This window comes from Glandiceps talaboti, chromosome 19 (assembly GCF_964340395.1).
Source record: "Glandiceps talaboti chromosome 19, keGlaTala1.1, whole genome shotgun sequence".
In the NCBI taxonomy this organism is placed as follows: domain Eukaryota; kingdom Metazoa; phylum Hemichordata; class Enteropneusta; family Spengelidae; genus Glandiceps; species Glandiceps talaboti.
The window spans coordinates 15192806-15211444 of record NC_135567.1 but is presented as its reverse complement, the minus strand read 5'-3'; the positions used below and the strand labels follow the sequence as shown (position 1 = coordinate 15211444).

At 35.3% G+C, this 18639-nt stretch overlaps 1 protein-coding gene across 1 annotated transcript in view; it reads left to right on the top strand.

Annotated features, from left to right (window-relative positions):
- The window catches only part of LOC144450048 (uncharacterized), a 61859-nt gene that overhangs the window by 36953 nt on the left and 6267 nt on the right, over positions 1-18639 (top strand). Inside the window, exons 2-3 of the mRNA XM_078140613.1 lie at positions 9318-9440; positions 15244-15454. Coding sequence (XP_077996739.1) covers positions 9318-9440; positions 15244-15454 — 334 coding nt within the window. The remainder of the gene's footprint in view (positions 1-9317; positions 9441-15243; positions 15455-18639) is intronic.

Below are 18639 nucleotides of genomic sequence, written 5' to 3'. Positions count from 1 at the left end.
CTGTAGTATGGGGCTTTCCATAAGGCTGATTCAGTATATACTAAAATGTCAATATTGAAATCGCTATCATGATATAGCATCTGCTTACAAAGGTTGGCGGGTGATACAACACTCATTCTTACCAGTTTTATGCAAGTTTAAAAGCTTATCTCAGTTATTTGCACTTTATTGAATAGCATGTTGACATAGTGGTGTCCTTTCATTATAAAAACCTGTAGGTGCTTTCCACAACTTCAACATGCTATAAACTGAAAAATGATAGCCGGTCTATCCCTCGCCCTTGGCGAAAAACAGCTGATATATCATAACAGATATTGAACAGTAGAGCACGAAAATTGCTTTTTTGACATTTGCATATATCAAGGTGACCTTTTTCATTGACAGACCATATGTATAGTATTGCACAATTGAACTGATACAATGTTTCACATTGATGCCAGGTGTAGTTAGCTTTAAGCTTTATCCCTTTACATAGCTCATGAGCCTATCTGTCCCAATTTAAATGAAGTAGATAATTTAAGGGACTGACAACAACTCCACTTTAAGCAGTTGTTGCATAAAAACGTCATGAATGACCTCTGTTGCATGGTAACCAATATTTCTTTACATTTGATTGTTACTGATTCAAGTGCTCTGATTTACACCACATGATGTCTTTTTTTCACGACCTTTGACTCAGTGACAATATACATCAATGCCATTATTTAATATCAGACAAAGAGAAGTGAGCACAAGTTATTGTTAAAATTCTTAAGTGTGTGATGTCAGTGACTTTCGTAACATAGGTCCATTTCATTAACAAGTCTTAAAATGGAAGACAAGTGGCGTCTGTATGTATGTATGTATGTATGTATGTATGTATGTATGTATGTATGTATGTATGTATGTCTGTCTGTCTGTCTGTCTGTCTGTCTGTCTGTCTGCCTGTCTGTCTGTCTGTCTGTCTGTCTGTCTGTCTGGCTGGCTGGCTGGCTGGCTGGCTGGCTGGCTGGTTGGCTGTCTGTCTGGCTGTCTGTCTGTCTGTCTGTCTGTCTGTCTGTCTGTCTGTCTGTCTGTCTGTCTGTCTGTCTGTCTGTCTGTCTGTCTGTCTGTCTGTCTGTCTGTATGTATGTATGTATGTATGTATGTATGTATGTATGACCAGACAAAGCGTATGTACGACCTGAATACTGTTTCTAAAATGATCAACATGTACGTATATACACAAGTCTAATACATATAACATTATTATCCGCAGTACTTCGGGTAAATTAAATCTCTCACCGTGCATACTATCCACAGGACATATTTCTAAATTATGATTCACAACATACTGCATACATTGGTAATGATTTCTTTGTCCCTAGCCCTGCTGCTCGCCTTACTATAAATCATAGTAGATTTCCGGTTCCAAGATGCATTGCGTGAGATGACGGCTTTTATGTTGTTACAGTTAGTCTTGTTTTGTCTTTACTACGGTTGAAGTAACATTTTTATCAGGAAATGATGGAAAGACATGTTGACCTCTTTGATTATGAGTGATTTAACAAAGACTAAACGCCATCAATGACAGAGAGGGATTTTACAGGTGAATACAGGGTACAGTCAGGTGACAACCACCCCCTGAGTAGCGCATGCAAACGCCTCAGTGCGTACACAATACATGGCGTTGTATGGATAGACGCGCAATGCATCTTGGAACCAGCAATAGGTCTATTCGACACACTGCTTTGACAGATTAGATATATAGGGATTTGAGATTTTCTGAAACATTCTACATATGTTAGAAATCAGAAAATTTCATTACTTATGGTATTGAATATTGTATGACGGATTGCCTCCACATCCTACATGAGTTGGTTTATTCGCAATGAAGGTCAATGACCTAAAGACCTTACAGAACATAAAATATACCATCCAGAAAAAAGTACTGAAAGCAATGTATAAAACGTGGTTTTTAATTTTGAAATCGTAATGAATGAAACATGCAATTTCATTCATTTATGTGACATTTTGTGAACCTATAAGTGATATACAGACGCATGGACGTTATGTAATATGTACATTTACTATCAAAGTTATTAATTCTGTAAGTTTTGGTTATTTTTTAACATCACAATTACTGGTAAGCACAGCGTGATGTTAGGCCACATAAAGTAAATAATGTGTTTCGGATAACCCACCCGACCCTAGTTAAAGCCCCTAATCCTATACATTTTTTTACATGCAAACAGGTATGAGGGCTTCAATGGTAAGAAGCCGACCCTGCTACGCTCTGTGTTGTTTGTAACGCTTATTGAGTTTTACCCTGAATAAAGATGTTTTATAATAATAATAATAAAAGATTTCAAAAATGCTTGGCGACTTCTGTATTTGGTAGCTTTCTAGTAGTAATCTTCATCCAAAGTTACATAAACCATAATAAAAAAAATCAATAATCTGATGGTGGTTTTGGGATGACAATTTGTGTAAGTAAAACAACAAACTCTTCGTCATCAGCTTTGATAATAAAATGTATATGTTACGTATAGTCTTGTATCAGCTGTTAATACACGCCATTGTCTGTTAAGGGGGTTAGTTTATACATTTTCAGGGATGCAATTTCTGATGTAGATTAGCGGTACCCATTGTGTTCTAATTTCTGTTGCATAGTTGAGTATAATTGTCCGCGGTACGTAATATGGTGTAAATTACTGTCTTATTCATTTAAGCCTAGATACAACGCCTCAACGCAAGTAGAGGCTTAATTTGACGGTCACGTGTCGATTACCATGCGCTTAGGGCGTTGGTACAGTATGAATAGGCAGTCTAGTCAGTGATCTCTTCGTAGACGGACCAACATCATATTATATTCGTTCTAGTTCAGTCTATCGGGCAGCTGGCTTTCACCTCAATGGAGTTGAGTGCGAGTTTGCATGTTATGGTATAGGTGTGAGCTTGAAATGATCCCCCTTACTTCTAGTGTGTTAGAGAGGCAATGGAACGAAACTACTGACGTGAAAAGACACTAACCTCCAATGCGGAGATGGCGCATGACAGACAGACAGACAGACAGACAGACAGACTGACTGACTGGTAGTACAACAACTCATATTTAGCTCATATTAAATACTCCTTAAAGATATATTCTAACTATAACATACTTGATTTATAGTTTACATATTGATTACATGTAGATTGCCCATATACTAGGCTTGTAATTTAAAAAGCTAAAACACCCGGTGCAGCAGGTTTTGTTTGCTTGTGGTAGGTAAGCATGGACGAGATATAGTTGCATAACATGCAATGTAATTAGTGTCATAAACTTCTCAAGGTATAAACACACTACAGGAGCCCGGATCTCATAATTCGGTTTACTGATAGAATGCTACATTTTATAAGATCAACTCTGACTGTTACTGTTACATTATAACTTCCACAGATATAAACAACCTAATAAAAACGTCGTGTGAACCTGCGTCAAAGGCATTCACTGTTGTTGTTTTATATCAGTTGTTGTTCTAACCTAATTTTGTCTTTGAAGTTAAGTCTTTTCTTGGCTCTAACCATTTAAGGAAACGCACCTGTCGGGTGTTTTTTTTTCGCGGGTTATGCTTTTAAACGTTTGAATTCGTTACACGATTGTGGCATACAGTGGAATCATTTTACTTAAGTATTGTAGATTGTATTTAACACAATCAAGTTGATATGACTGGCTAGGCATGTTTGACGAACTCATTTGTCACAGAGACCAAGTCGTGCCTTATAATATATTACAGTCAATTTCTGCCTTTAGCATGTGACATTTACATCTGAAATGTCATAACGTTTGACAAACCGTGCACTCGCCTCTAGCAAATACAATCAGTTACTTAAATACAGTTTATACAACACGAATAAAAATGCCTCTGCATGTTGTTTGTATGTTTTGTAAATGGCCCAGAAGCGAAGATGGGCGTCATGGAGTTAAATGAGTCTTAGATTTCAAATCGTTAGTCGATAAATGTTATGACGAATTTTTACTGGAGAAACCCGATGAGAAATTAACAGATTAGCCGGAGGATTCCAAAACAGGTTCACTACAAATGCATTAATAATATTATTTTAAACTCAAGTGATGAGAAATTACTTCTTGCATTCACTCTAAAATTATTAGTTAATCACAAAATTGTGCATCTTTGTATTTTCCTTGCTACGTTTATGACTAACCCCTCAGTACATTGGTATGCCCCATTTCATATTGTAATAACATTTAAAGTGAGAAAAATGATTGTCCGCGAGGGCGATAGGAACGAAAATGAGAAAGAAAATGATCCAGCATCAATGCAATGAGTGAAACTCTCTTGTCCTTATGGCTCCACTGGTTAGATGGTACTAACAGGAATCTAGGATTGTACCAAAGACCTGTAAAATACACGCCCCAAAAGCAGCCAATTACATAACAGTACTCTTTCCAAACAAAATAGTTCCTAATAGGGAACTTGCAATCCAGACTTAGCATGCTCAGACGCAAAGGACTATGGGATTATCTGTGCTTATCGTAATATCTAATCTGGAGCTACTGATAAAATTAACCTCCAACAATGTTCAGGGTAACTATCGATTGATTATTTGTGGTAACAAACATTGTAAAAATAATGTTTACAATACTAATTGATTAGTATTTATCATCACATTTCCCATGATGCAACATTCAACATGGCGGGTTTGTAAGTCCCCAAGTTGTTGCTAGAAAGAGAATATACAAAGGAGGTTGATAATTGGCTAAATATAATTTCAGTAAAACTAAAAACAATTTATTCTAAATGTCTCGAATTATATAGGAGTGTCCATTAAAACAAAATTCCCCCGACAAAAACAAAGAAAAACGGGTATTCATTTTAGTGGAAGAAATGTACATTAATATAAATCTTTATATATTTGGACCTTAATAGTACCGATTCTTGTTATTATCTAGTGTAACACAAAGTTTACCAAATGATAACATTGTACAAGTTTAGTTTTTGACGTGCCAGACGATCACTTATACAGCAATGTTTATACTATTTAAGTCCCATCAGATAATAATATTAGAGTCCGTAAGACATTTTTGAAGAGGAATTGAAGCAACAATGAAGAATAAATGAAGCAGTGCTAGTAGACTATCCCCATGAAATGAAAGTTGTTCAACAGTACGGGAGGGTGATTAATGTGTACTTCTCGCACAATTGGTGGGAGAGGCGATGTTGATGGATAAATTTCCGTTTCCTGTTCAGGTGTTCAGCTGCGGCGGTCACTCAAACGGTCTTTTAACATGATTCTTAGGGGTAAACTATTTTCCCATCTATATGCAAATTACTCGCGAAGACCCAAACACGTTAAATGAAGAAATATCAGAAATAGTTGAACAAAAGGAAAACATAGAAGTGTTGTGGCTGTATATTTTACCTGATTGATAAACCGATCTTCAGTACATCAGCACAAATCATCATGATGGAATATGAATAATTGGATCAGACATACATACATACATACATACATACATACATACATACATACATACACACATACATACATACATGCATACATACATACATACATACATACATACATACATACATACATACATATATACACACACATACATATACACACATACATACATACATACATACATACATACATACATACATACATACATACATACACATACATACATACATACACATACATACATACATACATACATACATACATACATACATACATACACACACACATACATACATACATACATACATACATACATATATACATACACACATACACACACGTACGGACGTACGGACGTACATACATACATATATACATACATACATACATACATACATACATACATACATACATACATACGTACATACATCTGAAGACAGACAAACCTCGAGATATCAACAGACATATATCAATTTATTCCATGTTTGAAATATGAAGATGTTTTAATGAAATAATCCTATATAATATGCACGCTGATAGCACACACACACATTTCCCTTTGTCTGATACTTAAAAAGGTGACATTGATGTCGATTGTTAAATTTTCACTCACCGAGATCAAAAGTCGTGGTCAAGATGCCATTGGGTGTAAATCGAATTTCTATACGAACCACACCTTCGTTAATTTTACAAAAATAATGAACTATCAAATCTACAGATACATTGGTTGCTATGCAACAGAGGTTATTTTTGCAACAAGTGTTAAAATTGAAAGAGTCTGTCAGCCACTTATATCTTTACATCGAGACAGATTGGTTCACGAGCGTTAAAGGCTTTAGTGCTCATTGTACCGTCGTCAAGGGCAATGTGTGGGCCGTTTTTTGTATAAAAAATAGTAGTATTGTGTAGGCATATATCCTGTCACTGTTCATCACTCTGTATCACACTTATTCTCGTCTTCTTCAACTTTTAATGAATGTGTTTCCCGCATTTTGTTCGTTACACCTGTAATGTTCAGTGTTAAACATCTTGTGAACTTCCTGAGGGAAGGCTTTGAGGTATTTAGCCCCAGTAATGACGAAATCCATTGTACATGCAGTTACTTTCAGAAAATGCAAACAGTTTGCCCAGAGATATTTGTCTTTTGTTAGACACTTTGAGAATCAGGAATGGATTTGACTAAATGTCAGACAACTAATTTCTCCTTGTTGTCCCATCTTTTTGTAATTACTGTATGTATTTCTATCTGATTATTATGCCTTGAGATTCTGGAAAATAAAAAAATATCATCATCATTATTATTATATGATATGTTTTATCACTCATTAAAAATTAGGTCAGAAACCAATAATTTAATGGTACTTACATGTTTTTGATTATGTAAGCTTGAAATTGTATTTTGGGCCTATAACCTTTGACGATAATAAAGTGACTATGATGAATGTGCTACTTGAAGGAGTTAGTGCCAAAAGAGCCTAACGCATTATTTGTGAATGTTCACTTTTAACATTTTGAATTGTTTTCATGTGATCTCTGATTTTACAAACGGTAAAGTTGATTCTGAAACATAACTACAGGAAACAACATGATTTACAGTCGGCTCAGACTGGAGTCAAAGGTGCCATGTGAAAAAAATGTTCGTTAAGATGATATATTTTTAAAAACTTTACTCTTTTTTTCTCTCCAATCTCACCAAAACCTGTCCTAGATGAAGGCAGCTAGTGAGCATATGATTTAAATTTCATACAGGAGCAGAAGGTCCTTGTATCGAAACATGTGTTTGGCCTTTATCCTCAAAATAGCATTTTCATAGTTTTATTAAAGTGAAACCAATTCTACTGACAAGCTTTTGAAATAGTAAGGATAACAATAACATAACAATTATTAGCCAATACGGTATGATGTGTTAAGATGTAAACCAATTACATGATTCGTGCTATTTAGTGATTCCATCTATGCGATACGTGGAATTAGGAATGCTATATACCATATTGCTTGACAGTAAAGCATATGGCGCATATACAATCTAAATCTGACGTATGCAACATTAGAAAATGCCATGTGAAATGTTAGTTACAATTATTCTTGTAATTTTGTTCAATATCATTTTTATTTAATTACTTTTACTTGTAGAAATATGATACACTAGGAATATTATTAAAGTTTAATCATCATCAAAATGATACAATATCATGATTTATATATTAGTTACGGATTATTACATACCATAAATAAATAATGTCAAAAATTAAAGATTAAAACTAAGTTCTGTGTAATGGTAATTTTGTAGGTATGCCTTGAGGATGAGTGTGTGCAATTAGTAGTTCAAAACCTGATTGGTTTAAAGTATATATGTCGATTATTGAATTAAAAAGTAAACAACAAATCAAATAGTACTAGAGATTGTCAGATGTTTTTTTCTTTTAAGGCATAAACAATAGTTGTTTGGTTCCGGTTACCCTACCCTACCTAGTTTTTCACTACAGACCCTAAAAATTGTATGACGTATTCGAGAAAGATATTATAAAATCGCAGTAATTCTTTTTCTGTTTGGGTTATCCTTAGTTATGTTGATGGGTCGTCATCGCATTAGTAACTGATTGAACTTAACAACCCCAACCAACAATGAAGAATTATATCCAACCAGTCCTTAATATCACCCTACCTACTGGATACTGGATAATAAAACCAAGAGAATTGTCATGATGACAATTTCACTACTGTAATTGAATAATTGAAGTAACAAATTAACTTCGTAGAGTAAATGATGTCAATTGACATTGTATTTTATATTTCTGAGTAGATATTAAGGAGGTTTGAATGGTTGTTTTCTCTCAAATTATACTCTCATAAAGGGACCGCTAATAGGTTCTAGGACAAATGCCCCCCGGACAAACATTCCCCGGACAAATGCCCCCGGACAAATGCCCCCGTAGGACAAATGCCCCCGACAAACGCCTCCAGTACGACTGTCATTGCCTACGAATAGAGATAAAGAAATCCAGATTTTGGGAGTACACTTAATATGTGGTTTTATTACTTTTATTGTATAACGGATGAAGACAAAAGATGTTCAAAAAATGTTGAATTCGACCAAATAGGGCATGATTTGGTTTTATCACTTTCATTGTATTATTACGAAAAGTGTGCTTATAAGTGATTTCGGGTGGGGTACTTATGTTAAAAATGACTTAACTCAAACACAGGCATTGTTATATACACATACACATTTTATTTCGGACTGAAATTGTGATGACAATAAAGAAAAATATAAACAACAAAGTATGATTATAACGGGATTTGATTTTTAAATAAGGCAGTTAATAGGAATTGCTTATGTGTAGTACTCCAGAATTTGATTGCATAAATACTAAAGATAATATTCAAAACTGGAGGTTGCTGGCTATTCCCCTAAAAAAATCAAGCACACGATTCTCCAAATCGGCAACAATTTGTATAGAAATCTGGAATCTGATCTACATCACATCATATCACTCAACACCACTCCACACCATACCACACCGCACCCAACCCCACCACACACACCATACACACTATGTCACACCACACCGCACCCAACCCCACCACACAGACCATACACAGTATGTCACACCACATCACACACACTGCATCACATTACACCACACACCACCACACCACACCACACCACACCACACCCCACCCAACCCCACCATGCACATTGCATCACACCACACCACACCACACCACACCACACCACACCGCTCACACTACATCACATCATTGTACACCATACCACACCCAACCAACCAACCAACCCACGCCACACGACGCCACACCCACACAACACTACCTCACATTACATAATTCTGTACCTTTAAATAATTTATTTCCATTTATCTTTCCAGGATAACCTTGACACTGACTTTGATGCAGGAGGTAAAGTGTCAGTAGGTTTGACTGCAACGACAATTGTGTCGCAGTGGACATGGGCTGCTACACTTTTACAGTCATCTACTGTTGCTGCAAAGGTAAGTACAGGAAACTTGTCTATACTTTTCCCGTTCACCTCAGGTAGCCCCATCTTTAATAACGGCATAATCACCCTAACTCTTCCACCACCACCACCACCACCACCACCACCACCACCACCACCACAACAACAACAACAACAACAACAACAACAACCACAACATCAATCACCGTTATCACCACCACATCAATCACCACTAGCACAACCACCTGTCCATCACAACTGCAACAACAATATCATCACCAACACCACCACAACAGCAACCACTACTATCACCACCACAACCACCAACACCATCATCATCATCGCAAAATAGTTACAATATAACATCACTGCTTCCTAAACAATTACAATCATATAAGAACTCGCCACCACCATCACAACATTCAGTATGTTACTGTTCCTACTACAATCATCGCAACATCAGCACAACCACCACCTCCAAAACCACAAACCACATATCTTCCTCAATACACGTCAACATCAGGATCATCCTTACTCATAGCTTGAACTCTATCATATAAATTTGTATACGCGTGGGATTTGTACTTTGGGAGTTCATGTGAAATAATGATTATCTTGGACCAGTAGGGAGCACTGACATGTCGTCAGAATAGTTGCAATCAATGTCTGCAATTCTACAAAGTCCCTGCCACATAATGACAGCTATCAACAAGCAAGCTTAATCACGAGTTTTTCATGTGAATCCCCAGGATAGTTCACTAAAAGACGCCGCATCCGTCCGCGAAACAGATCAAGTATCTATGTATCTTTGAAAACGTTTACTTACACACAAAATTTGTCGCTATTTTATTTCTTCAAATATAACCGAATCCTTATTTCAACTTTGAAGGTATCATATGACGTCAGAACCGACACGTTTCAGTTATTCAGACAATATTTCTTTAAACGAAGGAAGGCGAACAGTCTCTCTGTCGCACTTTAAAGGTTGCCATGCAGGCAATTACTCTTTCGATGGTAAATTGTAGTAACACTAAGATTTGTGGTTGCGCAGAGGAAGCCTTAGCAATTATATGTAAATAAACTTACGTACGTACGTACGTACGTATGTATATACCTACGTACGTATGTATGTATGTATGTATGTATGTATGTATGTATGAATGTATGTATGAATATATGAATGTATGTATGTATGTATGTATGTATGTATGTATGTATGTATGTATGTATGTATGTATGTATGTATGTATGTATGCATGCATGCATGTATATGTGTATGTATGTATGTATGTATGTATGTATGTATGTATGTATGTATGTATGTATGTATGTATGTATGAATGTATGTATGAATATATGAATGTATGTATGTATGTATGTATGTATGTATGTATGTATGTATGTATGCATGCATGCATGTATATGTGTATGTATGTATGTATGTATGTATGTATGTATGTATGTATGTATGTATGTATGTATGTATGTATGTATGTATGTGTGTGTGTACGTGTGTGTGTGTGTGTGTGCGTGCGTGCGTGCGTGCGTGCGTGCGTGCGTATGTATGTATGTATGTATGTATGTATGTATGTATGTATGTATGTATGCATGCGTATGTATGTATGTATGTATGTATGTATGTATGTATGTATGTATGTATGTGTGTGTATGTATGTATGTATGTATGTATGTATGTATGTATGTATGTATGTATGTATGTATGTATGTATATGTGTGTGTGTGTGTGTGTGTGTGTGTGTGTGTGTGTTTGGCGACTTTATGATAACAATTACAACAAACACGTACAGAACACACCAAGTACTTTTAGATGACATTATTTCATATATTTCACTGAAAAGACTTGCAGTATTGACTTTTCTGTGTTCTGTTTAATGCTACAGGGCAATGAACTGATGTTCTGTTAACTACTACATGTGATTGTATATATTGAGCTCAAAACACTTACAGTCAACTTTATTACGTTGTAAAAATATTTCTGTACGTGCCTGAAATTTGAATACATAGACGTTACTTATTGATGCTCAGACATGTGTGAAGCCACACCACACTTTATATATGCGCCACTTTCAGTGTGCCATTAACCTTATGCGCCATTTATATTCAAACGTGCGTTGTTTGTTGGTGTGTGTGTGTGTGTGTGTGTGTGTGTGTGTGTGTGTGTGCGCCATTTACTTTCATACGTGTATCATTTGCCTTATGTGTGAGTAATTTATTTTTTATCATGCACCATTTTACTTTATGTGTGTATCATTTGTTTTCACACGTGTGTCATTTGCCATTATGTGTGATTAAATTACTCCCATGCATGTGTCATGTGCCTTTTATATGTGTGTTACTTACGATAACACGTGTAAATAAATTATTTTACGTTCAACTCCTCGTGGACTCTCACAGTAACTGCAATATGGCCATGGGTTCGAACACACCCAACCTCAGCTAGATTTGAAATATTAACCAGCGCTGTATGTAAGAAGAGTGATGCTCGGTTTTACCTTACCGAACCAAAATCGGTTTCCCCGAGTACCCATCTTCTTGAAAAGTAGGTAACCAGGACACTACACAATGTGGAACCCTTTTCTAATTTCCTAATACAGTTGTGAAGCCGAAATACTAACATGGTTATTTCACCTCATCATGTTGACTTTACAGTTGAGACAGAGGATAAAAGAAAAAACTTATTTCATCGTGAACATTTCATTTTAATTGAGTTCTATATTTATGACAGTGCCTTAAAACATGAGTTGAAGAATTTCATTAACGATAATAAATGTTGTGTTTTTTTATAGTGCTTTCCCACACCATGCTCAAAGCGCTTTACAATTATTACCCCTGGCCCGGATCAGAACGGCACATTGGCCCTTCAGTCTTCCTCAACTCCCCGGGGTAGTTTCCAAGCCGGTCACGCTAACCATTCACCCATCATAACTCCACAATGATAAAATAAATGATACAGATATGTAGATCACCCTAACTACCTATGTGACACAGTGTCTATTTTATATAGTATGTTTAGGATAGCACATATTAAATTGAAAATGTCAAAGAAATAAAAGTTAAGTGTTCGATATAACTACAACATGATGCTTTTAAATTTATAGAATTTATAGAACGCTTTGATGATCGTTTGGGTAGAATGCTCCTAGGTTACACATTGCCTAAACATCAAACTTCTCCAATTCCTTCCAAAGCTTATTTATGGTCATTTTCGAAACAAAAAAACAAATTTGGGTGTTAGAAGTCTTGTTTCCAAGGAAATCATCAATGTTTATTTCCTGTAGAGTTAACACAGTATTTTGGCAGCCATATTGGATTATAAAATTATCAAGTTTTGATATAATTTTGAACTCAATTTACAAATATGTACAGTGATGCCAAGTTTCATTTTATTGATTATAATTGAGAATAGATTAGTTGTTTTTTTAACAAAGTAACAGCAAAAGTTTTAAGAGTCTATTTCTGGGACGTATCTCACGTCAAGTTAATGTTTATATAACTTTCAATATCGCCATTTATTACAAGTATGTATACACGAGAAACAACGTAAGCCGTGTACCGGTTATTACACTGCTGGTATACAAACTTTATAGTGTGTCTACGGATTTGCTAAATTGAATACACTTCCAACCCGGATAATCAAAATCAGAAATGTCATTGATATGCAACGTTGATAATACGACGTTGGAAACCGAAGTCCAGTTAACTAAGATGGACACAGAGTACAGCTATTGTTTAGCGACGTGTTCATATGATATATTGTCTGAACTTTAAAAATTTTGTACACTGTAGTCTGGTGTTTCTGATTCCGTCCATGATCTGGCAGTATGCATTTTTGATGACTTCCAATGTTTACACAACCACGATTACAAGGTGTTAATATCCATAGAATGCATGAAGCACTATGATCTTGCTGTGGAACCCAGGGTATATAGCGTGTAATTACAGAGTTACAGAAACCATGTCATTAAAGCCTGAAACCCTATATATATATATATATATATATATATATATATATATATATATATATATATATATATATATATATATATATATATATATATATATATATATATATATATATATATATATATATATATATATATATATATATATATATATATATATAATCACTATCAAAATCACTATCACAATTTAACAATTTAGTTGTCTGATGATCGCTCGAAGCGTGAAACTCTGAGTAACGACTTAATACATCCTTATTCTTTTGAATTAAGTCTATGATGCTCTGCTACTAATATTTGCATCGAGCACTGTTCTCTCCAGCAAGACACTCATATTCATATGTATGTATGTATGTATGTATGTATGTATGGGGTGTAATTACATAGAGTTAAAGACACCAAGTCATTAAAGCCTTACACTCTATATTTAGGGTGTAATTTACAGTCACAGTCAGTCAAGGTTAATATGAGTTTTCAGTACACATCACTTGTGAGCGATTGTGATGTGTATACTTCAGTAAGTAGAATGCTGCGAGTACCTTTTATTTAAGCCATGCAGCAAATGCGAAAAACGTATATACCAAGTTTGTACCCATTTAATTGAATTAAATATAGCTTCGTGTCACTTCAATATTGTGAAGTGGGTAACAAAACAGTTCAAACAGAAGTAGATTTCAAAATATTGCAGTAGCTCTTTGCTTCAAGTGCTGTCCGTAGAGATCGACCCTATGTGCTATAATTTAATAAATTGCTATTCCGTAGATTGGAAAAATACATTATTGATAACCCACTAACACAGAGGTCGATAGTAGCTATATAATATGAGTACGCACAAAGAAATATTTGAAACAGTGCCAGAAATCAATTTTGGCAGAGTTGTTAAAAGTGCGAAAATGAGAAAATGCAATTTAAGACTGTCATTTTTAATTACTTTTGAGTGAATGTAACATAATTAAGAGTAAAATATCCAATGGATGGCGTACAAGGAATGCAAGACCATGAATACTTGGCCGTATGAAATGAAAGAGCTAACATAAATCCATCAGTACTTGAAGAAGCCCAAACACACCAAACTAATAAACAAATTTATCTCCGGAAGCATATTAAAATGGGATATTGAGCTCTTCAATATGGTATGGTACTTGAGAAAATGTTGGCATGTACTTGAAAGGACGGCTATTGTTAATTCAATTATCCAGTTTTGTGATGAGAATGCTTTCTCGAACAAAATTCATTCACATTATCAAACATATGCAATGCATGTGTGCATACCTACCTACCTACCTACCTATCTACCTACCTACCTATTTAACCACCCACCCAACCATCCACCCACCCACCCGCGCGCTTGCTCGCTCGCTCGCTTGTTCGCTCGCTCGCTCACTCACCCGCTCACCCACTCACTCACCCACCCACCCACCCACCCACCCACCCACTCACTCACTCATTCACTCACTCACTCACTCACTCACTCACTCACTCACTCACTCACTCACTCACTCACTCACTCACTCACTCGTTGGCTGACTGACTGACTGACTGACTGACTGACTGACTGACTGACTGACTCACTCACTCACTCACTCACTCACTCACTCACTCACTCACTCACTCACTCACTCACTCACTCAAGGAAATATTTATGGCGTTTTGAACACATTACATTGTACATTTACAGGGTAATGACATTAGATTTAGGTCTCATTAGGGTTGAGAAGTTCGGACGGGGATTACAACAAGCTTAATAATAATTCATTTTCTGATTTCGTGTAATTTTGCAAAAAGTATTCAAATCAGTGTAGAGAGAATTCTTTACATTTTTGAAAACTATAAATGCGTTATTGCTATTTCTTTCAGTATGGAATCAGTGGGCCATTTTGGTACGCTGCCGGGGCAACAGTACAGATAATTTTATTCGCTGTGCTGTCAATTCAGCTGAAGATACGGGCACCAGGTGCAAAGACTTTCCTGCAAGTCATACAGGCAAGGTTTGGGAGGCGGACACACTTGGTGTTTTGTACCTTTGCACTTATGACGAATGTAGTGGTAACAGCTATGCTCATGCTAGGTGAGATGCAAATAAACAACATAAGCCAGTTCGGTAATGATAAGAGATGAATGTAGCTAACGCGCAAGGAAAACGAAATCTAGAATTTGTTAATAGTAAGGTTCATGTCGTACCAGACGATAAGTATAGCAATGTTAGTCGGGTCTTTCGAGCCAGATGTAGCATGTAGCAATATTTATATGTTAGTAAGATTTTAGTCCCGCCAAACGACAAAATGTAACAATATTTATGTTAGTAAGATTTTTGTCCAGCCAAACAAAATGTAGCAATACTTGCAAGATTTTAATCGAGCCAGGCTACTGTCTGTTTCTGGATACTGGAATCTATTGTAATTATTAAATTCGTTACTTGCAGGGCACTGCTGCTCACAGTCTGTTTGATGCATTCAAGCAGAAATTGAAAATTTCACTCTACGATAGCAAAATCACAATTTCTTGCCACATATTTAGTCTGAATGATCTTTTAAAACCATTTAAATGTATACGTCAACAAGGCACAGACACACAGGTCAATGTTTTGATGTCTCTATTGTGATTCCTGTATGCTGGTGACATTTTAGTTCATTCCATTTAGACAAAATGTCGCAAAAACTGTATTCTCTCTTCTTGCTGTCTTTATATGCAATTGCATTTGTTTCTGTGTGGTTGTATCAAACAGTGCTAGTAAACCCTAACCTGTAACGCGCTGTATATTTATCTGAGATGAAAATTCTTATCTTAAGGTCCACACTTTTATAAATAGTAACAGACGGCGCATTTTAATGTTATACACGGTTTGGCGCCAAATTTACTAAATCAACCCGGACTTATCTGTATATGAAAACTATCGCTGCAAGGCTGTAATGTGATACTTTGTATATCTCCAACACCGATATTGTGAAAGGTTATCGCAGAGAAAAACTTTTAACTGCCGCGCCAAGATAGTAGACACATTATGTGTAGCACTATGTTATCAACACGTTATGTATCGAACTATGTTATCATAAAGGTTTACGTATTTTGCAAACTATGAATGTACACAACTATAAGATAAATAATTAGAAATATATATACTTTTCTGCTGATGTTTTCCCTTTGTGCAAAGTTTATTAAGTCTCACTATGAATAGGCTACGGCCTTAGATTGGATGTTAACTAAAGATTCAACTTGATATGCGTTTTATACCATGTATTAAATATACGAGCACACGATAATAATTTAAGATATCTCTATATATGTTTTATTTCTGGCTAAGTTTATTACATTCCATTACTAACAAGTAAGGCCTAAGATTGAACGTTACCATGGATACAGAATGATTAAAAAATAGAATAAATATGATTTTCTATATCACCTCATAAACGTATATGATATTTGTGCAATATGTAAGCCGTTATTAATACGACTACAACATAAATTAGCTTCTCTATACGTCGATTCACAACACCTAAAAAGTCTGACTGGAGACCTAATAAACTAATTACTTCTTTCAATACATACAACCAAAAAAGGAGAGGTTTTGGACGGGTGCCACACACGAGGCTCAATGAGCACGCATGACCTTTGAACGTTTATCCCCCCAAAAATCGCGTATATGCCATTCGTGACCAACTCGAAATTGGGGTCAGCGTAGACGAGATGATTTGGGAGAATTCAAAAAATCAAAATGTCAGTTAGGATAGCGGAATAGTCTAGTAGCGATAGCCTTGAAGTTTACAGGTAGGCTGAAGTTAGGATAGCGAAATAGTCTAGTCCTTAATGTCTACAGGTAGATTACAGTTAGTATAGCAGAATAGTGTAGTAGTGTTAGTCCTTCAAGTCTACAGGTAGGCTACAATTAGATAGCTGAATAGTGTACATTGTAGTAGCAATAGTTCTTTGAAGTCTACAGATAGGCGATATCCTAAGGAAATATAGTTGATACTTGACAACCCCATCGTAATAGACGTCTCCTAGTAACCCCACAGGAATAAGTGTATATCTATACTTGCGTGCTGATGTGTTGCTTTGTGCTAAGTTGATTACATATATCCGAATGAGTAGGACCTTAGATTGAGTCTTACAAAAGGTACATAAAAATAGATTAATGGGTATAGGTTTCTACATCATGTCATAAACATATATGTGCTTTGTTCACACCATATTCATACGGTTATAACAAAATACATTTTTAAAGCTCTATTCCATGTGTATCACGACACACTATGAATACGTGAAACTGTACATTAAAAATTTCCAAAGAATTAATTTCAAAATAGAATGAATTTAAAGTCGTTTATCTATATCACATCATTAACTTATATGCGCTTTTTACAAGTAAATTTTTCACTCGAATATTTAAAATTATCTACATTTTATTGTGATGTGTTTCCTTTGTGCTAGGTTTATTACATCACGATCTATGACTGGCATTGAGGCTACAAAAGCGACGTGATATAGAAAGTAGCATACATAAATCGTTGTTTTTTTCTATGCGGTATCACGATGTGTATATTTATCGTTGTATAATAGAGATAGTTTCATAATTATCAATGGGATACCTAATAAATAGTAGAATGTGTTACAAAACTCGAATTGAGATAAGTCATAATTTTATCAAATGTATGAATTATGAAAATTATAATATTACACAAAAAGAAACATACTGCATAGGCTACGGATGATAGCTTACTCTTATGGGAATTATATGATATTACACAAAGAGATACATCCTATATGACGTACGGATGACAGTCTACTCTGAGGACAGGTCGTCTATTTCAGTACGGATTTTAAAAATTTTAGATAAAAATTATCGCGATAAGTCATATTGTTCATCAAAATTAATATAATTATAGTATCCATGGCAACTACACAGAGAAACATTCTATATGATAATTTAGTCTTAGGACAGGTCGTTTATTTCTGCACGGTCTTAAAAAAAATTAGATAAAAATTATTGCGATAAGTCACATTTTTGATAAAAAGGAGTATACAATTTTCGAAAATTATGCATTACACAAAGATAAATATGCTGTATATGCTACAGACGTTAATTTGCAACGTTGTGAGAATCGGTCTTCATTTCGTCCTAAGAAAGTTCGTCCTAAAATATTTCTAAAAACTTATAATGTGCATTATTAGGACAAAGAATATTATATATTGTATTGTATTGTATTGTATTGTATTGTATTGTATTGTATTGTATTGTATTGTATTGTATTGTAT